The sequence below is a fragment of the Aulostomus chinensis genome, chromosome 15, assembly GCF_037954235.1.
Source record: "Aulostomus chinensis isolate RoL2024-O1b breed Wild chromosome 15, RoL_Achi_v1.0, whole genome shotgun sequence".
Lineage (NCBI taxonomy): Eukaryota > Metazoa > Chordata > Actinopteri > Syngnathiformes > Aulostomidae > Aulostomus > Aulostomus chinensis.
The window spans coordinates 14,406,972-14,431,472 of record NC_141334.1 but is presented as its reverse complement, the minus strand read 5'-3'; the positions used below and the strand labels follow the sequence as shown (position 1 = coordinate 14,431,472).

At 41.9% G+C, this 24,501-nt stretch overlaps 1 protein-coding gene across 1 annotated transcript in view; it reads left to right on the top strand.

Annotated features, from left to right (window-relative positions):
- Nucleotides 1–427: 427 nt before the first annotated feature.
- The window catches only part of LOC147248862 (ephrin type-B receptor 4a-like), a 37,264-nt gene continuing 13,190 nt past the window's right edge, over nt 428–24,501 (top strand). Inside the window, exons 1-4 of the mRNA XM_086225601.1 lie at nt 428–1,323; nt 19,539–19,609; nt 22,133–22,414; nt 23,654–24,044. Coding sequence (XP_086081727.1) covers nt 1,245–1,323; nt 19,539–19,609; nt 22,133–22,414; nt 23,654–24,044 — 823 coding nt within the window. The 5' untranslated portion in view covers nt 428–1,244. The remainder of the gene's footprint in view (nt 1,324–19,538; nt 19,610–22,132; nt 22,415–23,653; nt 24,045–24,501) is intronic.

The window sequence follows — 24,501 nt, the reverse complement described above, 5'->3', positions numbered from 1 at the left end:
CGAAACGGCACGGGCTGTTCTCAGCTGTGTTCGGAAACATTTTCAATTCATTATAATTATAAAAAATAATCCCTGATATTGTGTGTTATGTGTTCAGTTACAGATGTTTATGTTTATGCGTCCATAAATATTTATTTATCTTGTTTTACACAAAGTTTGCCTGCTGCTTCATTTTATCTTCCTAATGTGTTAAATCCTATATCTCCCAAATGACACATGATAGCGATAGCAATCAATACTACAGGTAGTACAATTTTTATAACTGACTTATAATTTAGATCCTATTAAATAAAAACAAAAAAAGTCTGTCATCCCTAACTTAGGCTTTATGCTTGTTCTGACGGTTTAATATCAGTTTTATTTTGAAGCCAACTACCGGAAATTCTTCATACAATCGCGTTTTTAAGACTTTAATGGGCGGGCCTTGCTGGTGCCATAGGACTCCGGCTTTGCTGCGGCACTGATGAAGTGAAGTCTTCGGTGACCAGTGTACTGTCGTCGGCTCTACGAAACACTTCAGCGCACAACTTTTATTATCTGCTGGTCTTCGACGTCCCTGGAAAAATACAAAGACATTTTCTCTCACTTGCAGCTGAAAAATGCGTCTGTAAATTAGGCCAACTGAGACCTGTCGCCTCACATCCCGACCACCTTTCGTGGATTCTTTTTTTTCCCCTTCCTCTCCCGCACCCAAATAGTCTGGTGCGCTTCGGGGAGTGAGAGGAGAGCTAATCACACCTTTTGCGGATTTTATTTTTGGCGAACATGGCGAGAGGATGTGTAGGCAGGTACGAAGTGACTGATAATGAGGGTTAATATTGTTAACTAACACATGTGCAGCAGCGAGGTGCCCTGGTCGCAGATTCCGTCTGGTCGGAGCTGAGGGGAGACTTCGGGAGTGCAGAACACAAAGAGCTCATTAAAGCCAACAAGTCCCGACCATGTTCCTCCTGGTGCTGACTCGACACTGAGGTGGGAGAGGAGGTGCGAAGCTTGGTGGTCGGTTTCTGTCCGAACTCTCCCCTTCAACACAAAAGTTGGACGAACCCAGAGAAGTTTCTGGTGAAGGTGCCGCACGTGATCCCCCAGTCGCCAGTGGTCAGCTGGTGTGTTTACCTCCCACCAGAAACTCCCTGTCTCTGAACTGAGAGTCCACTTTAAATGCTGACAGGTTTGAACAACCTGCTTTTTAATTCATATCCAAACAGAAGAGAGAAGTTTATGATTTACTATTCAAGATCACCATGGAGCTGACATACAGGAACACTGTCCTGCTGGGCTGCGTCCTCCTGCTCTGGACTCCTCTGGCATCTGCAGACGAAGGTGAGTCTCCGCTTCAGACGTATCTGGGTGTCAGTTACGTCCGGTAATTTAACAAAAACAAAACAAACAAACCAAAAAGAACACAACAACAACAAGTGTATCACCATGCAATGTGAGTCAATTTGAAAAGGACGAAAACAAGGAGCTAAACATGAGCCTGTTACCGTCAGAATATTGCAGGAAATGACAGCAAACAGAAAGAGGACCGTGTCACAGACATGTAATTAATCCTAATTTGAAATTCTCTTTGGTGTTTTTTTTTTCCCCGAAGCAATGTGATTTCCCTCCTTCATCTCTAGCACGAGAGTATTACTTTTATTTTGAAAGGGTTCATGTCATCTTGTTGCCAAAAGAAATGCAACTAATTTTACTCCATTTTTCAAACATCAGCACTTGTAGTTTTCAGTCATCCGAAGGTTCTGCTGATTTTTGATAGAAAACACCGTTAGGGGGAAAAAGTGCTTGTGTTTACTGAGGATCAAAGGATCGCAAGTGTGTGTGTGTGTGTGTGTGTGTGTGTGCGTGCGTGCGTGCGCGCGCGCTGTTGAGATGCAGCAGTTTTAAAAATACCTTTCTGCTGCATGGACTCAGTCTTTATTCTGCATCAGTTTTTTCTGGTTGCTTCTGTTTGCACATGCAGCTTCTTCAGGGGATCATCAATTAGCCTCACGTTGGATCACCTACATTTCTAGTTGTGATTCTGCCTTGTGCTTTATTAGAGTGGAGACTTGCATTGCAATGAAAGAAACCGAGGCAGCAGCCAACTGGCTAATTTCCAATCTTTCCTCCTGCATGAGGCACTCACTGAGACAATACCTTTGCCATGAAAACAATGGCCATTTTAACAATAAGACTTTTCCCAAGCGTGCTGATTCCTGTCAATCAATACTGGTGATAAACATGAACACCATGAACACGCATGACTACACATATTCTGTGACCGGAACTCTGATCTGTCAGCAGCCTCTGGTTTGATGCTGGTTGCTTTGTATCTGCTGGTGGTAAATGCCCTTTTCCTGGTGGGTTGGGGGGCTGCTGCACCCGTGCTTAAACTTCTACAGGTGCTGAGCGTTCCGGCTACATCCAAGCTAACAAGGTTTCATGTAAAACTAGAGATTTGAGACTAGCGTGATTTCCCCTCTACACGTTTGAGCAGCACATCTGCATGAATGTACACCGTAACACGCCGGAAAGCGTCATCTCCGCTGACCATGCTTGGTAGCAGTGGAAACAGGAAGCAGACTGTCTGGTCAGTGGCAGAAAGTAGACCAGAGGTTTCCTTGCTTTCACTGATGATGAAGTGGCGGTGTGAAGAGTGTCAAGGTGGTGTGTGTGTAAATATGTTGTCATGTTTGTCACACTCACACACGCACACAAAAAAGGGCTGAAACCACAAAAGGAATGCGTTGTCACTTAACACCTAAGTAAGGTTACATCCACAGACGCCTTCATGTTTGTTGTAGTGCCGTTGGAGTGTTTTTGTTTGTTTTCTTGTTTGTCTTGTTTTTGGATTAATGCAAAGAACCTGTTGCTCGCGATGACATCACAGGGAGCAAAACCTTTAATTCGTTATCTACACAAAATTAACCCCTGATAATCTCACCGAATTCTAGGTTTTGCTTAACTTGTTGTCTTTCGCTGCTGCTGTGGTTGTAATATTATTTTAAAAAGTGTATCAGATTACTCAAAGGACGGGGGAAGACTACGGAAAAAAACGCCAATTCTGTTGGACTACCTTGACAAGTCATTTGAGTCAACATTCGCAGAGTCTGCGAAACTATCAACACCTTCCTGCATCCAGATTGCTTCGAAATACCGTCATCTTCAGTTAAACACTGGCTACACAACAGCATGAGTGCCTTTTGTAATTTCATACGTGTGTGTGTGTGTGTGTGTGTGTGTGTGTGTGTGTGTGTGTGTGTGTATATGCTCCTTCTCCATCACTATGGTTTCCTCCAATGATGGATGATGCTCCCACACAGCTCAAATACACCGATTTGGCCACATTGACCACCATATATTGTGTATACTGTAACAGTAACAATTCCACCTCATTGTTGGCTCAAGCAGAGAAACTTGTGGTGGCGCATTTTCTATTTTCTGCGTCTGACCAAAGTAGATAGCATCTTCCTGTTTCCAGCAGCATGCACATGCCCAGCATATGCAAACAGTCTTGAGATATGTGTATTAAATGTGTTACTATGGATATAAATTCATTTTGACATGATGCTCAAACGCTTGTGTGGCCAGAGATAGTTTCAAATGAAACCGTATGAGTGTTGATGTAGCCTGAATGTTTGTGAGAGTTTTCTTGGTGTAAGCCAGTGGAGGAACTGAAGAAAGCAACTCGGTAACAAGGACCTGACTGAGTTTTAGTTCTTTCCCTCTGAGATATATGAAACTCAGAGCCTCAAGTGCATGAGGGATGTGATGTCAAGCAGGTTTTTGGTTGCAGGATTTTTAAACCTGCCTTATAGAAAATCAAAAAAGGGCTCAGTTTCCCCTTTACTGATGTTTATAAGAAACTGGCTTCAAACAGGTGCAACATGAGACAGGAACGTCTTCGCCTTGCCAAGAGTGAGCAAGATGTCTGGTTTGTGTGTGTGTGTGTCATTATGGGTAATGGCCTGCTCCTTTGCCAGCCCACTTTTGGATCATCCTCCCCCTTGTTCTCCACCTTGTAGGGAATTCTGTAATGAAGTGATGCGAGGGCAGATGAAGCTCACTGTTGCCAAGACTCTCCTCCTTTTTCAACTAAAGGATAAATGACTCACTTACACACACCACTTGCTCGGCAAGCGAATGGATCTCTCTTCCTTCTGTCTCCGTGAAGATTAAAACTAACGTCTTGATCAGATAATGACTCTGGCGAGAAATTAATAACAAGCTTTGGGTGGAAATTAGTGGTGGGGATGCACAGAAATTGTGTGTGTGTCTCTCTCTCTCACACATACACACAGACACATACACACAGAAAAACAACTACGCTGTCACATTAAATCATGTATCTCATATAAAAATGGCCCTAAACTCAAAGTGGCTTTCGAATCAGTTTTAATAATTCTCGCTAATCTAGATCTAATGCTGTGACTTGAAAATAAACAAATGATCTTATTCACCGATACGCAAACTCAACTTGAAAAATGACCCATTATATCGTACTTCCTGCCCCTACCACTACTCCCTGTGCCTACAAGATCGCTCAAGGAGCAGCGTAAGTGAAACAATCTCCTGCGCCTGTAAGGTCGTAGCCCATCTACCAAAACAAGACAGTCTCTCTCACCCTGGTTGCTGTTGCTCAAAGGCATTTCTTCAGAACGTCTGAGCTGTCACAGGAACTGTAAAAGCACCACCAGGCTCCTGTTACACGTGTGCTTGATGGTAATCAGCAGAGATTGGGAAGCTAATGGGACTGTCTTTTACTGTGATGATTTCAAGTTAAAAAGCACTGTGTCTTCAAGAAAATTGTCGACTTTTGTGTTTTGCGGCCTGTACTTGTTGCTTGAAGTAGCTAATTGCGTCTTTACTCTGGCAGTAGGGATTTTACGTCCTGCCATACACTACATAACCGCAGCTGTTGCCTTCCTCTATTTACCAATCATCTCTTCACATAGTTTGTTACAAGAAAATGCAGCTGCCCGTTTGTTAGTGGGGGTTCTGTTTTTGTTGAGGTGAAATCGAATTGAAAAAGCGGTGACATGTCGTGCTACAAATTCAGTGAAGGTTGTCACATGTTTTCAAACCACAGCAGCTTTGGACTAGATAGTGGCCTTGTTTTCATTTTGGGCTTGATTCATGTTCAGCCCCAATGGGGCACTAAGGACTACGACAGCAACATGTTCCATAATAAGAAGTCAGTCTGAGAGCCATACCTCCACAAACGGGGCTACCCGGATCCATGTATTATGAAGTATCACTTTGCAAGGTCATCAGCCATCAAGTTTTGTTTGTGCCAGTCAGTGTTCTTTGTGTGTGGGGGGGGGTTCAGGTGTGATGACAGTTAAACAGCTCATCCAAAACAACAATGGCAGCTCCTGAGGTGGTTAGCATATAGGGTGTAGCAAAAGCATTGTATTTGAGCTGGAGACATTTTCACTCTTCTGTTGACTGATTTTGATCTCTGTGTTAGTTTCTTGACCTGCTTGGTTGAAGTTACCTGAGATGGTAATAGATGGTTCATCCAGTCGCCTGCTAATAATATTCTGAATGTGTCTGCCCCCCTTGAAACATTTTCTGCGAACAACCTCTCAAATGAATAGAACATTTAGATGTTAGGTATCATCAAAATCTGATCATATATTTTCTCCCCAGCCCCGCATAATAGGTTTCTGAATCACGGCTCCGCAACACGATCCAGACAATCTCCAGGAGCTTAACAGTTACCCCTCACTTTGAAATACAACAAATTCAAAAAAAGGGGGTAATAATAATATTTCCACAATTTGGAGGGATGTTGTGACAATTGGTCAACATGTTTTCTAGAAGCTGAAACCTTCTTTGAAACATTTCACATGGATCCAACAAATACACACACACACACACACACACACACAGGCAGTGCGGTGATCACATTACTTCCTTGGTGGAGGGTATAATCTCAATATTTATGTGACAGGAATGTTAACTAAAACCAAAAACACTGCAGCAACCAGTCATTTAAGTAGAATAACAGGTTTCTTCATATGGAAATGAATCTGCTGTTAAGTTCAAGGCAAATTTTCATCCACTCCCTGGAACAATCCAGGAGGGGTTGTTAGCCCATCCAGTATAAATCTGATTGTCTGTCATCTGTTTTTTTTTCTGTCACCCCCCCCCCCCCCCCACATGGTGTAACTACCTTGATGAATAGAATAATGCTCCCCAATCTAAACTTAAACTCCTTTCGTTTCTCCAATCAGTGAATGCAGAAAGGATGTTTTTATCTAGAGGCCTTACTTGAGCCCCAATCCCCTCTTTCACAGTCATGTAGCCTTTTCTTTTGCTACTCTTTCCACATCCTCTGTCTCCTTGATGTTTGACTGCTGCTATGCTGTTTTCTCTTGCTGACTGTCTCCCCTGCCGTGGAAATGTGGATCGTTTCCCAGAAATCCTTTTAAACGGAACCGATTTTTATAAGAAAGGGATTTGCATTTAAAGCAACCCACCCCCACCACCACCCACCCACCCCCTCCCCCTTTGAAAGCCTGTAGCCCATCATCCTCAGTACCTCAATCCGATGATTAGCTTCCTCAAGAGTTAAACAGGCATCCGAGTGCCACAAGTACTCTCAGCTCGTGTCTCTCTCTCCCTGTTCCCTCCGCAAAGAGGATGCATATTGCAGGTGGATGATAGTTTAGCTCAGTGAGAGGATACATCCCCCCAGCCCATACATCCATGTCAGGCATTCACTTTGGAGAGCCAGTCTGTCCTCCACCCACACGCTACTCCCTGAGAGTGGGACACAATGGGGACAGGCTGCTGCAGAGTGGGAATGAGGCCACAGCCTATCAGCCATAAGCACCAAGGAGAATGGCACTTTGAGAGGGATGGGGGTTCTCTTTGAAGTGAGTCAAGGAGAGATGGGAAGACAGGCATGAGTCAACGAAATAGAACGAGCAAATGTAGAGAGGGCCAGGAGGGTGCACGTTTGTATATGCATAACGAGCGAAGTATGTATATTCCCTATTTGCATTTTTGTAATCGCACACACCTGCGGCCAGATATGTGAGATACATGAGCATGGGTTGAAAATGTGATTATAACAAAAGGATTAAAGAGGCTTTTAATTAGAGGAGAAAAATGAGAAGCTGCTATTTATCTCATGTCTATCTTTCTCATTTATCTTGCACACTAATCGCAGCTATTTGATGTTGTAAATTGCAGCAGTTCTACACACCATTGTTGTGCCATTGTGATTTTTTTTTTTTTTGTCATTACATTCGAAAACTGAATCAAATCTTGAAGGGGAAGAAACTGGTGAGACCTTTAAGGCTGGATCTGCGAGAATTGATTTTTTTTTAAAAAAAGCAACCTTGATGTAACAAACGTCTCTGCTTGAAGCATGCGCCATCAGCTGGCTTGCTCCAATTTTTGAGTCAGGGATATTTTACTCCCTGCGTAATAGGTTGACCTACATCCTGTGTTGGATAGGCCCACTTTTTAAGTTAAAATGCAACTCATTTGGTTTCACATCAACCTTGGGAACACGTGCACATTTGCCTCCATCTTCATGCATGCACACAGCTCCGGTGTGTCTCCCAGGGCCTGCTTTCATACACAGCGCTGAACCAAGTGAGCTCTCCTATATACAGCATGACAGAAACATTCCTGTGCGCTAGCATCCCTCCTACAGCTTGCACACAGCTAAGAGGTTTAAGAGGGAGTCATGCTCCAAAAAGGTGTGGGTCAGTTCACTTAAAGAAACATTAAACACCTTTTTTTGGCAGCTTGGTATCTCCCTTTTTAAGGAGTGCTGCACAAAATGTTCTTTCTCCTTTTTTGTCACTATTGCTTCAGTGATAACTGTTCTATCACAGCTCAGTTATTATTAAACTCATCCATTTTTTTTTTTCTGACATAAGACAAAAGTGTGGTTTTTAAATTCAAACAGTTTCTAAACTGCTGTAGTCACCCCCCTGCGGAAAACATATTATGGCTGTGTGAGGAAGGAAAATAATGCTCTTTGTACTGTTACAAACCGCTTCAACTTCCAAAGCCGAGTCTATCTTTATCCTAAATATCGGTCACTGCCACACTAACTTGCTGGCTGGTTAGAGCAACGCATAGAATGATGAAAGGAGACCGCTCTCAGCATGTCTATTGTTGTTTGAATAAGAGCGAGCATGATGTGTCAGAAGAAAAGATTTTTTTTAGCGGAGAGTCTGTTCTCTTGTATCTCTACATAGTTGCGTCAATCCTTAGATGGTTTATTTAGCTGGAGTCGGCACTGGTAGCTTCAAGCTGTCCACCTCCTACTGCAGATTAGTCACTGAAAGCTGTGAGTTTGTGTGTGTGCGTGTGCGTGTGCGTGTGAAGGGGGGGGGGTCTTTTCTTCCAAAATAAATTTTACACTCTGCTTTAATAAAAGCTTTGATAAAAACTTCCTTAAGTACATGAGTAGAAATTTCTGGGGCTCCCAACAGGAGATGGAGCTTTTTTGGTTTCATATCAAGCCAGATTTGAAGGGAGATGGTCAGTTGTTATACATTGTTCAAATGTAAGGTCAGATTTTCTTTTTAAGATGCAATAAATGAGAGTTAATTGAATGCAGCAACTTCATAAGAAAATATGTCACCAAGCTCTATAATGCATAGAGGATGGAACAGTAATCAAATGTGTGGGGACATCAGTGTACTCCATGTAATTGTGTGTGAGTGTGTATGAGGGTCAATGTAGTATTTGCCCAGGGTTTGTGTTGTATAATGTTTTTGGGGTTTGGTTCATTTTGGTTTGCAGAGAAGAAAAATATCCTCAGCATACAATAACTGCATATAGTGTTTTGCTGTCATTTATGGTTGCTATTGCCTTGGTACCTGTACTCCTCTCTGCTCTTTCTCAGCGGCACTAATGAGCCATCCGCGTGTACAGATACACACACACACACACACACACACGCACGCTAATACAGGTTTTATTTCCCCGTGGAGCCAAAAACTATGGTACGCTTGTGTATTGTGCCTAGGGTTGTGTATTGAATGGTTTATTTTTTTACAGTTTGGTGTCCCTCCTATGTAATGTCAGTAACCAGAGACAGAGACAGAGTGATGTTAGCCTCACCACAAACAATAAACAAGCAACAGAATCAGTTGCTTCCATCCAGAATATTTTTAGGTTAAGGCTTTATCAATCATAATCATAATCATAATCATAATGCATTGCTGCTTTTATTTTGAAGTTCAAGAACCCTGCACTGGAAGTAATTATTGTTTGGTAACTGATCCAGGATCATGCTGAGAGTAACCACCCTTGTGGCCCCTTCAGAAGATAGTCTTGAGTATTGTTAATGTGTACTTGACTAGACTTGTGTCAGATGTGAACACTACTATAGGGAGTGGACTGCTGTTAGGAATATGTTATCCTCTCCTCGGTTGTTCACAGTGTGTAGATATCCACAACATGAAGTGACTGCTAACCGGAGGGGAGTGGGGGTGGGATTGTGCTCTGGCACGGTATGAAGCAAACACCCTTACTGACAAACTATCTGGTCTAATTATTGGAAGACACGGCAAACACGGGGGTGGTAGAGTCTCCTGCTGGTTAGGAAGATCATCCCAGATTTCAGCGCTGCTTGACTTCAAATTTTCTGATTCGCAGGGGTCCCAGTCCATGACTGACCCTGACCTCAGGCCTCCCTGTTGACAGACAACAAGGGATGAATGTGAAGAAGAAAGAGATTGAGCGCATCACCCTCACTTTCCCATGGTCCTTTCACAGTGATGACACACAGCCTCAACATCCTCCGTCCTCAAGGGTCTTTATTATTATTGTAGACACGAAACAAACGAATGAATTCACTGCATTTCACCCCTCTGTAGAGAATCTACCTAGGTGTGAACAGGGAGCCCCGAAGTGTTCTTATTTGGTTTGTTGGTGGCCGATTGGACCGCAGTAGGCACAGTCTGTATAAGGCTTTGGTGGATTTGGTGCTTCTTGTCTTTGTGATGGGCTTTTAATTATTCTGTGAAATAACAAACAGAAATGTGGGAGTCTTGTCTGATTGCAGTCAAGCATCAGAATGTGCCGTTTGCTTCTGCCAGCTCTAATCACTGGATTTAGTCTGCTCACTGTGATGTTGACTGACACATCACCCAGATGATAAATCAATGAGCGGAGTATCATCGCACAAACACTTAACGTTGATGAATATGGCTCCGAGTTTTGCTCGGCTCAGTTTTTCACACTGTCACATTTGACAGCACCTGTAAATACGGCTGAAATGGTCTTAAAGTGTTCAAATGCACTGAGCAGCTGTGTACTGCATCAAAGTCTGTGAAAAGACCTGTCGTAACATTTGAAGCCCGGTAAAGGTTACACACAGAGAGTTCAAAAGTATAACAAGACTCGCCTCACCTCAGCTACTGTGTGCACCTCCAGTTGATCAGATTTTATTGATGCCAACATTCCTCTGATTCTTCTTATTGATCAGATACTTGTATTGTTTCCTGATCCATTTTCTGTATGGGGGGGGGGGGGGGCTGATATAATAATTTGCTATATGGGTCATGTGCCAACTCATCGACTGCAGGCAGGAGCAATTGATTCCATTGTAAAAGGGATGTCTGCCTACTAACATTTGAACTCTTAAGATGAATTTAGAAATAGATGTCAAAATAAATTGGAGTGGATTGGCAAGTGGAGTTTAGCTGTTGGTTTGTGGTCTTCTAAAATGGATGACATGATAAAATATTCACACAGAATTTGTTCAGAGTTTCTTTAGATAAATAAAATGTTCTCATATTCCTGCATGGTTGTACTGTTGTTATAATATAGTATATTTGCCCTTTGGAGGAGTTGCTGCTCAAAAAAACAACAACAAAATCAGCAGTGGTCGGGTGTGAATTGGGTTGGTAGGCACTGAGTTAGGACTGTACCCCTTTTTGGTATGTGAAATGACTGATGTGACACTGTAGTGATTACATACACAAATCCTGCTTTTTTTCTTTTAAAGTGTATTTTTTTTTCTTCTGAAGTTACACAGATATGTTGCATCATAGATTGTTTGACAATACACATTTTTTCCACTATGGTATTGTCAAGATATCCTGCTACTGTGTGAATTGATGGCATTCTTGGAATCCGGGTTGTGCAGACACTTGAGTGACGCCACCATGATGTCAAAGAACTCTGACAAGGATGGGCAGTATCCGACCGTTTCTCAACTGGAACCAGTTTTCAGTTGAGTCCATCCTTAGTGCCCAGGTACAATATTGGATAAGAAACATGGCTCTTGCTGTATTGTCACAAAAATTCTGTTTTATATATTATACTACTGGGAAGTCATCGTTTGTCCTATAAGACGCGCTCCACATCAGTGTTCTACTCTACACTAGAGTGTTTAGAGGTGAGCGGACGTGACATCTGATAATGCTCATGTGAGGTGGAGAGCATAAAGGAAAGAAATAGTAGGACCAGGAAAAGTATAAACAAGAGCAGAAGAATAAAAGGTATACACAGACGAGAGGAATTTGGATGAGAAGGGAGAAATTGTTTCAAAATAAAATTGGCCTTCAGCTCACAGTCGAAATGAAAAATCTCGTGTTTACTCCAACAACAATAAATCATAGACCAGTGTTTTGTCTACTTTTTTGATTTTGAGTCTTGCCTCTTTTTTCCTTATTTTACTTTATTTAAAGGCTCATTGCTTGTGGAAGTGCTTTGAAAACATGTACAGGATGCCCTCAGAAAATATGGTTTTATTTGTTGTTGTAACTGTCCATTTTCTATACTGCTTTTCTGTTGAGGGTCATAGGGGGCTGGAGCCTATCCCAGCTGACTTTGTGTGAGAGGCGGGGTTCCCCCTGGATGGGTCACCAGCCCATCGCAAGGCCATCAGGAGCAATTAGGGGCTCAGTATCTTACTCAAAGATACTTGAACATGGTCAGCGGGGGAAGTGAGGATCAAACCAGTGACCCGTCAGCCGCCAGACAGCCTTGTTGTAACTTTTGGCTTGTAATTCCTTCTTCCTCCCGCCACCAGGGAGCTGATGTAGCCTGCAACAATGCTCCCACGAAGCCTTTCAGGTTTTCATGTGGTGGGGTTATTCTTGAAGAGGGCTTGCGAAAGTGATGCCCGTAATTGGAAATACGGGGAGGTGATCACTTGGTGTCCCATCAGTATTCCAGAGGTGCTGAAATGTGCTGTTAAGAATAATTAATTATAGGCGATACAGTGCTGAGTCATTTATATAAAGCTTGTTTACATTTGTTTACGACCAATTGATGATTATTAATTTTTTTTTTTTTTTTAAAGAAGAAGAGAGAAGTCTTTTCCCCTCCTGGTATCCAGCTGGTAATTAAATGTGGAAATGTTTTGTTTCTACTTCCTTTCGCCAATATGAGTCAGTTCCTGTTGTACCAGATGTCCAACCCCACATTTTTTTGTTTTGTTTTTCTAGAAAAAGCACTATTTTAAAATAGTCATAGATTTTATCTCCTTGTCATTACTTTTCATTTTTCATTGCATATTACAGTCTCCCCGGGAAACTGTTAAGCCTCAAAACTGTGTGAATTGTATTTGTCTAAAGGGAAAAGGCTGTTGCATTGTGAAATGTTGTTCAGCAAGTCAACACCACGGGTCAAAACTCCTTACTTGTTGGCGGTGACACAACCAAGTCCATGTCTCATATCCCCTTGACCTTCAGTTAAACTCTCATTTCACAAGAGGGTCAGAACTTTTATTTCACCATAATTCAAGTAGATATTTCAACTAGCATGACTTGAATAATGCAACAGTTTTTTTTTTTTTTACCCTCCACTTAACAACAATTAATTCAAATGGAAAAAAAAGCGGGCCGCTGATGCAATTTAGGTTGCCTCTACCTGTATTCATGAACATTTGTCCCAGCGGTAAAAAGCTTTTATTGAATTAATTCTAGTGTTACGATAAGCAAACAGATTTTTTTTGTTTCGTTTTTTTGCAAAAAAGAGGAAAACATTTCATGGTAATTCATCTTGGAATCAGAACACGTGTTCCACTGACAACTAATAAGAAAAATAATCAATGTAAAAGCATATCTGACCCTGCTGTATCTAGGAGAAGACCACCCTCAGCTGGGCTAGGCTGTTTACACTGCAGGAGGAACTCGCTGGCTGCTTTAGAGTTTCAAATATCTTTTTTCCAGAAATATAATATTTCAGGGGGAGACTGGGGGGGGGGGGTCATGAGTCCTCCTTTGCAAAACAATGAATCGCCAAACCCTCACACACACTGTGGAGCTATATCTAGAAATGTGTCAGTGGTTACTGACCTCCAGTACATAACTTTGCAAAAGTTGAATTAAAGGATGTGTCTGGCATTTTTCTTACTTGCAGTTCTTCCACACAAAATCCCCCCCCCCCCCCCTCCCCAGTACCACAAAGCTGTCTTGTGTGTGCAGTCAGCAGTATGTATGGAGGCAGGATGTCTAAACATAATAGAGATAATTATAATGTACTGAATTTTTGACACAAATGCCTGGCTTTTCAGTTTATTTCATTCATATTGTAGGTAATTGTGACATTTATATTATGTAAGGTTTTGGAGGGAGGAATAAGTAACTACTGCAAGGTAGGAATTTATTGGTCCTGAAAAACTGGTAGGCGTGACTTTGCTTGACTTAGACAGGTTTCACCAGTTTTATTTGAGCGGCAACCTCAACGTAACAAGAGTATCAGTAAAATACTGACAGAGGGAACTTATTTTACTGCGTTGCAGTCTGCCCCTCCCCTGCTTGTACTGGGCTGTCATTGTTTTGTTGATGGTTAGAATTTACATCACGATTGAAGCTGTGGCTAAATTAATATGATAGTGTGAGTCAAGGCCGCAACGGATACAGCTGCTGAACAGGCCATTTGGGGGCCGTTCTTATAAACATTAATGCCACCTTGTGAGTGCTGAGTTCCTGCAGTGGAAAACCATTTATTAAAGTAATTTGTTTGTCCAGTGTCTCTCTGATGGATGTGTAGCTCTTAGCCAAAACATTCAGAGGTCAGGTATCCTAGACTTGTTTTTAATTTCAGTGCTTTAGGTCACTCATTTTGATTCACAGCAGTGTCTTGGTTTCTGTCCAGTATGAAACATCCTCTCTTAACTGGGTCACATCCTGTCCTGAGACGGACCATAACACTTATTTATATGCAACCCTACAGACTACTAAGAAGAAAGTGTAAAACATTAACACCCCTTCTCTCAAATCAACCGCAATCTTTTCATCCCTCTACTACAACATCCATCTCATGCAGTCACACATCCTTGAAGTTGCTGAGCCCATCACACCAGTCCCAGGAGGCTTTTGTTATACAGTGGACGAGGAGTTAAACAGTGTCTCGCCTGCTTACTGTGAATGATTTGCATGTTGGCGGCTGGCTCCCCCCAGACCCGGACACAGGAAGGGGACAGGAACTACGGGAAGCTGATTTTTAATCTACTAGACACAACTCTGCCAAAGATACACAAATGCAGTTCTCTCACACACACACACACACACACACAGACGCATACACACACTCAGTGCATACATCTTCATAATCACAAAGGTTGACAAAACCAAGTGTGGAAGGCTGACGTGTCAAGGAAAATGATTTTCTTATTATCTGTATTCTCTGTGTTCACTATCAGTCACCAATCGTAAGGACAATCATACCTCCCTCATAATGAGAGTGATAATCTTCTGCAAGAAAATAATTTGGATTCTCCAACAAACAAATTTACCCGACTCACAATCCATTAAATTTATATTACACACTGCACCAACAGTTTTGCCGATAGATGGGGGAAAAAAAGTTCAGTCTTTGTGCTAGGCTAAGCTAAGGTATTCCTGTAGTACCACTGAAGTATCATTTGAGCAAATTTTCTAAAAATACAGTACTATTCTTTTCATTTTAAGCATGAAATATTGATGTATCATATTTCCTGAACTAGCAGATCATCCCATAAACATGCCTGTTGACAACTTTAGCTAGCGAGTGATCAGTGCCCACCTCAATAAATGTTAATCGTATTTTAACCTCAATTTCAAAAAATGTCAAAAAGAAAATGATTAGTTAGGCTTTTTGTTATAAAACTGACTACTTTTTGCATTATAATTGCATTATAATTTCAACGCTTCCATTGAGTTTTGATATATTTATGTGATCATTTTAAATGCTCATAAAAGTACATATGGCTAGTGATACCTGCCAGACAAAAACTCTGCTATTAGTAGACGTCAGTGTTCCACAGAAGGCACAACTCTTCTTTTTAACGTCAGAAGGCAGAAGTTTTAAGGTTTTGATATGCAAGAAGTGTTGCTGTTTATGATTTATTACTTTTTTGTATTGATTACAATTTTTGTAAGAAAAAAGTGTTAGACATAGAGAGCTAATCACCTGATTGACATAATCATAGTATTAGCAAACTAGTGAAAAATAACAAGAACAACAATAAAATATTTATTAGGTGTAAATCCAAATCTTTCCCAACATCCCCTCTCCAATGCAAATTCTTTTTCATTACCGCTGTTCTTTTCCTCCTCGTCTCCATTCGTGTATGTGTACGGGGGGTAATTGGCACTCTGTTTCTTTAATTAAAATAAGGTGTTATTGTAGCTGAAGCAGGGCAAAATGTTGGTAGGCCTATAATTTCCCTATCACACTCCAGAGCCACGGAGAAAGTGGAAAATAAGGAGGGGGAGGATACATGGCGAAGACTTTTACACAAAAAGCGAAGAACTGCGAATGTTATTGGAGAAAGAGGGGATTTAAATGAAATGGGTTCTGCTACAACATTTGTGGTCAGATATCTAAAGCTCTGAAAATGAGGGTGTAGTGTTTGCTGTCTAGCCTCTTTGTCCAAAAATACAGGGTCAGGTTTTACATTTCCAAAGAAAACTGTCTTCAACACCCTCTTTTGTCGTCTCTCTCTCTCACAGAGAAAACCTGACACCTTTCTGTGGTCTGTGTGTTTTTGCAACATGGATTACCAATAACAACAGAATTTGCACTGTGTAACTACAGCTATCTTATGATAAGCCAGGTAAAGATGAACCCACCTACTTGACTTATCTCTTTACTTAACCCAAAGTAAGCTATTTTGAAGGGTTTTTCAACGTTCATAGGCCCAGTATTAGTTCTCTTAGCATCAGTTTAAACCATTTTACTGTGAGCTTATTCGGGCGATTGTAGTGTAATTACTGTTTTGGGTGTCAGATATGGCCAGCTGACGAATCCTCATTGTTTCTTCATTTTTCTTGCACTTTGGGCAATTTTCTGCCAGTGGGTGGCCGCTGCTGCTGAAAGAATGTAGGGGAAACGCCAGCTTCCTCTAACGGGGCTTGAGACTGAGTCTAATTCAGCGAGAGGCAAGGCTGTGCATGTACATAATAGAAACACTCACCATCTCATAGAAACACTCACGCTCACGCATCCTGTCTCATAAACCTTAATGATAGAGCAGCGATAAACAGTGATTACTATGCCGGGGGGGTGCTGGCGGTTTTCCACTCCTTCCAATCACCATATGAAACAGAGGCAGGTGTGCTTATGAAAGGGCCATCTCTCACAAGGGTATTATGAACAGGTTTTTCTGAATTATGCTGAAGTGAACTTGAGGTAGGCTAAATGTGGCAAAGGCACCGGCCTGAACTTTGTCACCCAATTATCCTCTTCATCCAGCTCTGTCTCTGCTCTCTGCAGTCATCCCTTTCTTCCTCTTTATCACCTTAGATTGTTGCTATAATGCGTCCGTGGTTTTGAGGTTGTAGACGGCATGAAGCATGAATGTCTCTCCCTGACAGGGCGTTTGCACAAAAAAATGATTGCAAGAAAAGAAAGGTCATGAAAAGGGAAGGAGATTAATTAAATACACATTTACCATTTAGCTTCCGAGTGATTACATGACCAGCCTGCTGCATATGTAACCCTGATAATTAGTGATGTCATGACACATTCAGACACTGTCTGCATGAGACAGGTCACCCGGAATGAAGGGACCGAGAGGAATAACACTGAGGTGGAATGAAATAAGATTTATATGGATGTGCAACAGTCAGCGTGAGTTGAGGAGGTGATGAGATGTGCATGAGGAAATGGATCAAATTAGCTGGAGCTGAGACGTGAGCAGCTGTGGGCGTGATCGAGCAATCAGTGTGGAAAAACGAGGATATGAAGAGTCAGATATTGACAGATGACACTGAATATTGAGCACTCGAAATCCCTTCATTCTCTTAGTGTTATGTATTTTGTTTCTAAAATGTTAACAGGCTGCAATTAAGCATGCTTGTCATCTAAAAGAGGAATGACATCTGTGCAGAAGAGGATGTATTTATTCAATAGTCATTTAGCTATCAAAGCAGTCTGCTGTCTATAATTGGCTGTGTTTTATAGAGATTCTAAATTTGTATTTCTTCGGGATGTGGGTTGATAAATGGTAAATGTGATTGCCTCTCACTTTAAACAGGATCAAAGAGATTAATAACTGTACGCATCGCAGAATATATATATATATATATATATATATATTTTTTTTTTTCCCCAAAATACTACAAGTGTTATACAAAATATATTCACACAGCACAGGGACTCCATAATGCAAACATACTGTTATCATATGGGGTCACATTAATGAGCAAATGATGGAAGGTAAGATTACACCATAATGTAACTGAGGGGGAATGTTCAGGATCGTCTCGTTAAGATTTACCACACTGACCACTGGTCATGTTGTGGTGTGGTGACAAAAGAGACGTAGTTATTGGGAACATTCCCAGCAAATGAAACATTTGTACCTGAGATTTTACCCAAGAGCAAATTACATTTATCAGCATAAAGATAACCTGAAGTTGTAAATGACGATTTTATCTTGGAAATTATGGAGCAGAATTATTGAAATTTGACAGATGGCAAAAGAGCCACATCACATCACACACTGAGTCCTATTTAAAGTTGAATGCTTGATTTGGAGGCATGTGCTGCAGAGCATGCTCGAGACAAGAAAATAACATATTGGTAGAAATGATTTTAAAAAGCCACCTCAATCCACTGTTTGACCAGGCGCGAAGCCTTGAGCTGCATACACCATGGAGCACCCCATGAGTAGTGTCCATCAATGGAAAGAGCCACTTAGAGGCCCTGAGGAAAAGAGCAAGAAAAAACGAGAAGGAAAGGGTTTGACTAAAATCTGCAGTAACAAAAACAAGTTAAACAGGTAGGGAAGGTGAAACCACACCTTTTTGCCAGATACTAAAAACATGAATTACCATTTGTATGATTTTTATGTCAGTTGCTAAAAGAACATGTTCATGTTCAGCCTCACATAATGTTAAGCAGGAAGTGCTAATTAGACGTTCTACCACACCATGCATAACGTTGTGTATGCAGAAATATGGTCCCAGTTGACACAACTTCAGCAGCTGCTGCTGTAAAACAGTAACGGAATCCAATTTTGTTGGAAAACTGTTTCCATAGGGTATATAATTAGAGAACAATGGAAATGGACCTCAATTTAACTTGCAATATCCATTTATATGTTGTATTTTTAAGTTATTTAATGAAGTCTATCAAGATCCACTGAATGAACTGATCTGAATATTTGCTTCCAGTCCTTGCCTATATGCAGAAAAACCGTAACAATACAAAGGCTTGTTGACATCAACGGGTTGAGGCTTCTTCTCTTTATCTGCAGTAATTGATGGAGTGTGTTCGTGTGTACATTCCTGTGTGATTGCAGTGTATGTTTGGTGGCATTATGGATTGGAAGACTAATTCAACAAAACATCTTTATAACCTCAGTCATCAACTCTCACAGAAACCCCCATTTCCTCCTCCGTCCATTTCCATGCAAGTGCTCTCCGTGATCATGGCACACAAGAGAGACGCATTAAATCCTGTTTATTGCTCAAATCAAACTGCCTGACCCTTGAGATGAGATTTCTTCTTAGAACTTTTTAGAAGTTCAGTTTGTGGCAAAAACTTCATCCAATCTGTATAATGCACAGCTCCGTACGGACAATCTGTTAAAACAGCTTGCGGGGTGGGGGTGGGGGGGATGGGGGGGGGCCTCTCCATCCAAAACCAACTCTGCTTCAAGTTTCATGTAGTTCAGGTCCTGGATTTTATTGGACTCCTGAATCATAGCAGAACCGCTCCGATTGCAAGCTGGCAGCCTGCCTCTCAAAAGATTAGAAAAAAATAAATTCTATTTTAATCACAAATCGTGACTGCAAGGGCTTAAATCTTTATATACGTCTCTGTGTGTGCCTCTGTTTCTACCTGTGTAGGTCTGGTCAATAATATCGCTCTCACTACTTGTCCCTGCTCCCCCTGAACAAAAGCAAAGTCTCTCCCGCAGGTTTAGTGTGACCACAGACGAGTTGGGTCACTAGGAGCAGATGAGGGGGAGGAAAACAAATATGAGAGGGTAGCGAGCCTGTTCCTGTGGACATAATTGACTCAATCTTCTCTCCTAATACCAGTGATTTTCAATTTACTCCTGATTCTTAAAACATGGAATTTCTACATTTCCTGCTGTGCATGACATATATATTCTTAAATCTCCTCCACAGAGGTGCTGATGAACACCAAGACTGAGACTTCTGATTTAAAATGGACCATCTTCTCGCGTGCTAAACCTGAGGTATGTAACTCAAGCTTTACTACGTTATCTGTATTCCTAACAGACCTTGTAGTGGTGGCTGGGGATTTTTGGCTTCCAGCTGCTCCTTTGTTACTTGGGCTCTAAGAGAGTTCCTTATATGGCAGGTAACTGACAGCATAAAGCAAACGCCAGAGTGAATGTGGGATTCAGAGAATATTGAAAGCAGATGCTTTGATACATCCCATCAACCTTGGAGTTGAAGTCACTGGCAGCCCACAATTTTGAATGCTGCAGCCAAAAAAAGACATATTTGTAATTTGATCAAGTGAGCTATGGTTGCTAGGGTATTTTTGCCAGCAACGTCAGAGACCAAAACAGCTCAACTTGCTGATGTCTTAGTACAAAAACGGTTACAGTGGTGCTGGCACAGAGATTTCTTGGAATTGGGGCTCAAGAAATGTGCCAACCAATCTCAAAATGGTTCAAGCAGCCATTATAATGTGAAGCAGTTTATCAAATGCTTCCGTTTTTTTTTCATTCATTGATTCTCTTGTGAGAAACTTGCTTTGATTCGAAAAGAGTAGCAAGGTGGTTTAACAAAAAATCTGAACAGTGAATTGTGTGAAGCACCAGTTTGGTTACGATTCACATTTACATACAAGATTGTGATGGCATCTTTCTTTTCTCTTCAATTACATATTCCCAAATTCCAATGTACTTAGAAATAATGGTTAGAAGTCAGTTGTCACATTTATTTTTCAAAGAGACCAAATACAGGCCTCTGCACTGGCGTCAGCCAAGGCCGAAGTAATTGTGTTTTTTGGGTTTTCCATCTCATTTATGTTGACGCCATGTCAGGAAAGCCTTAAGAGAATTCTTACACATTTGTGCTGGGGCTCAAGGCCAAACTGATTACATTTTGGTGGTCAAAGGTCACTGTTTCTTCACAAAACACGCAAAAGTTCAATTTGAATCTTTTTTCTGGCCATCATTAATGCCATCTCAGTCACATGATAGAAAAGACACCTATATCCCTTAACATCCCCTAATGAGTCAGAACAAACACAGATGTAAACTTTAAAGTCTTACTTACACGATCAGCCATAACATAATAACCACCTGCCCAATAAGTGGCTCCAAGACGTTGGCAGCAAATCCTTCCAATCCTCAAAGTTGCAAGGTGAAGTCTCCATGGATCGGACTATCCACGGATGCTCAAGTTCACTGAGATCTAGGAAATGGAGGCCAGGCTACCACCTTGAGCTCATTGTTCCTCAAATCACCTTTGAAACATGCAGTTTTGGAGAAGCTCTGATGCAGTCGTCGTGCTATCGCAACAAGACCCTTGTCTCAGTCGCTCCAAACTTTCGACGCATCAACTGCAAGATCGAAATTTTCACTTGCTGCCTAACATATCTCTACCACTCTGACAGGTGGCACATTCATGAGATAATCATGCTATTCAATTTATCTTTTTACAGTTTAAAATGTTCTGGCAGAATGGTCTAAATCCTAAACAACAAGGAACTATACAGTCATGTGTATATACCTATGTAGAGAGTAGAGAGGATGTCCTCCAAAGCTTGTGTAGGACACACCCATTGGTTGTCATCTAATCTGATTTACAGTCAAATAAACTTTCTATGGCTAATTCACTGTCTTGTTATAAAGTATGGTTTGAAACCGATCATTTGTACAATCTCCTGAACGCTTGAAACAATTTTTTTTTTTAATCCAATGAGTCCTATGGGGTATTTTGTGCACCGTCTCGCAGATCGCAAGCATTTGTTTGCAGAAATATGTGCTGCCAAAGCCAATAATATTTCACTTTGGATTAGAAGGAAAATTTTTCCCTTCAAAAAAGATTTAAACCTGGCTCTCGGTGCTCTGCTGTTCTGTAATTCATTCAGAATAAGTATTCTGCCTCACTCAACACATCCTGGATTTTTAAGATTTACATATTTACATAACTGAATTTTCTGAGCTTCTCGAGTTCAGCAAATCTGCTAAATTCTGCCTCCAGTATGTTAATTTCGTGGTTGCTTCCTGCTCCTGGGAGCAAAGTGATGGTTAACCTGTTTGCCATTGACTCAGAAGTCAAACATACAAATATTTTCGTGTTGCATTTGACTCTCCAACAAATGTAGAATTCTGTGGAGGGTTTCTTCATTGTGTTCTTGTATTTTAGTCTAAAAATGTGTTGAGGGGTTGAAAGCAGCGTCTGTCCTGGATGCTGTGTGCAGCAGTGTGCTCTGTTTGACAAGTGAGACCGGTATTCCCACTAGCTGGGCTGCAGCTCGACACATGAAATGATTTAACAACCCAGATCCAGAATCCACAGCAGGCCACATGTGTCCCTCGGGCCTCTGACAGGTGCAGTAAAGCAGCAGGGCAATAAAAAAAATGTAACACTATTATGATGAATAAGACTTTTAATGTGACCAACCAGCAGAAATCTTTACAGGGCAATTAAATGTAGTCAGGGTTAACAGAACTGTTTCTGGGTCAAATGGGGTTTGAACTTGGATTCTGACAACTCTTTCTTCTCCTTTTTACTCTCAGTGGGAGGAAATAAGTGGTTTAGATGAGGAGAGCAACAGCGTGAGGATCTATCAGATCTGTCAGCTCGGCAGCTCATCCAGCCAGTGGCTGCGCAGTGGCTTCATCCAGCGACGGGGAGCGTCTCAAGTTTACGTGGAGCTGCGTTTCACCATGATGGAGTGCTCCTCCACAAGCAGCCACCACCGCAGCTGTAAAGAGACCTTTAACCTCTACTACTACCAGGCGGACTCCAACGAGGCCACCGCAACTTACCCACCATGGATGGAGAACCCTTACATCAAGGTACACCCATGTCCAACCTCTGACGTGGGAAGCAAATTACACACTTAGACAGGGGGAGCCACGAATATATGATTCATTTTCAATGAGTGGTGGGCAGGCCAGGTGGTGGTACCGAGTCGTGTGACACCTGCCCGTAGGCGTGAAGAGAGAACACACTTACCCACCTCCAAAATACGCTTCAGGGGGCTGCGTGGGATTTTTTTTTTGATTTATTTCGTAATAGTAGACAACTTGTCAATCCAACAGGATCATGGCTTAACTTGAGGTGAAAAGATGCAGGCAATGCCTTTTACTTCCACTACAGAAACAAATAACAGCTGCGGCATGTATGCATGCAGTGTACATACATGGTGTTTAAAAGAACATGCCCAGTTGTACCACATATTTTTGCATTAATTTCAATTTAGTAATACTTTATACTTGTTACAAAATTTAAAAAAAAAAAAAAAAACTCTTGGTACAGGTAGATTGGTGAGTTTTTAATACTAGCTTGTTTCCATGGTTACCTCACTATGCCATGACTCTTCGTAGTCTGTCTGTCATACGAGAAGTGGGATGGGGGGGTGACGGACAAAGAGCGGGTGATGACTTCCCTGCTGAAACATCCTAGCTAAACTTGAGCTATTAAATGACTAGTGATCATTTACCAAAACATGAATTTATCATTTTTGACCTTCTAGTGTGCAGCAGGTTTTCATTAGTTTAGTTAAAGTGTAAAAATCCGGTTGTACACATGAAAAAGTCTGGTCACATACTTGATTAGAGCTGAATTTCTGTCAGGTTTATTATGTTTAGCTTCACAACTTGAGCATGTATCTTTTGTCTTGTGTTTTACACTGATTTTTTTTTTTTGTATGCTGTGCCTTGTAGCATCTCTCTGATGTAGTAGCGTCCTTGAACATCACGAGTGACTGCTCCTCAATTTCTATACCACTTATCAATGACCACTTATTATTATTACAATAAGAGAGATGGAATGTTATCCATGATGAATTACCTTTCTCTGGAGGGAGTTTCAAGTCTCTGAAAGTTAAGGTTCAAGGCAAAGTGTAGCAAATGGCCACTAGTGACTGCCGGGGAGGCAATAAATCAATTCAACTCCTCACGGTACTTTTTGTTGAATGATCTAAGACATGTGTGACGTATAATTGTCTGAAATGGTTAAACGCTGCAAAACCCTGTTGAAGGTGTGTGTGTTGGCCATTATATAAGAGATCTTTTCCCTTTCTTCCTGTCTAGGTGGACACAGTGGCAGCAGACTTCCTGCTTAGTAAGGACGGGGAGCGGAAACTCAACGTGAAGACTTTAAGACTGGGCCCTCTATCTAAGAGAGGCTTCTACTTGGCCTTCCAGGCTCAGGGCGCCTGCATGGCGCTGCTGTCTGTCAGGGTTTTTTTCAAGAAGTGTCCCCCCCTGGTCAGTGCTCTTTCCTCTTTCCCTGAGACTGTCCCCCGCACTCTTGTACAGGAGGCGCAGGGTTTGTGTGTGGAGCACGCCGCCCAGCAGGGGGCCCGACCTCGGCCTCCGAAGCTCTTCTGCGGGGAAGACGGCCAGTGGGTGGGCCAGCCGACAACCTCCTGCGCTTGCCTTCCAGGGTTTGAGCCAGCTGAGGGACACACAAAATGTACAGGTAGGTGACGTTCGACCACATACGTAAACATGTAGCAGCAGAGCAAGCAGGCTCAACAAAGAAAACAATGGTTTGATGAGGGTGGGGTTCACCGAGGGTCGAAGCGTCACAGAGGAAGCAAGAGGCCGGTACAGTTAATGAGACAGGGAAAAAGCTGTGACAGAGAGGGGACGGGAAGAGGTCAGGTGGCGCAGCACTTATCTCAGAGGGGAAGAGCAGGGTCAAAGGCTTACTGCTGAGACAACTTCTGGTTCAGCCTAGATAGAGGGAGCACAGGAGGACTGGAGGGGTGAGAGGAGTGAGAGAGGGGGGACACGGCTCCGGGTGAAGATCATACCACTTTGAGAACTTCAAAGCACAGCAGACAGAAAAGATGGAAGAAGCAGGAGGATTCTCTCAGGAGCTGTGCAGCAGTTCTGTCTAATGAGTCCAATTAACCAGCCCTGTGCATGAGCCC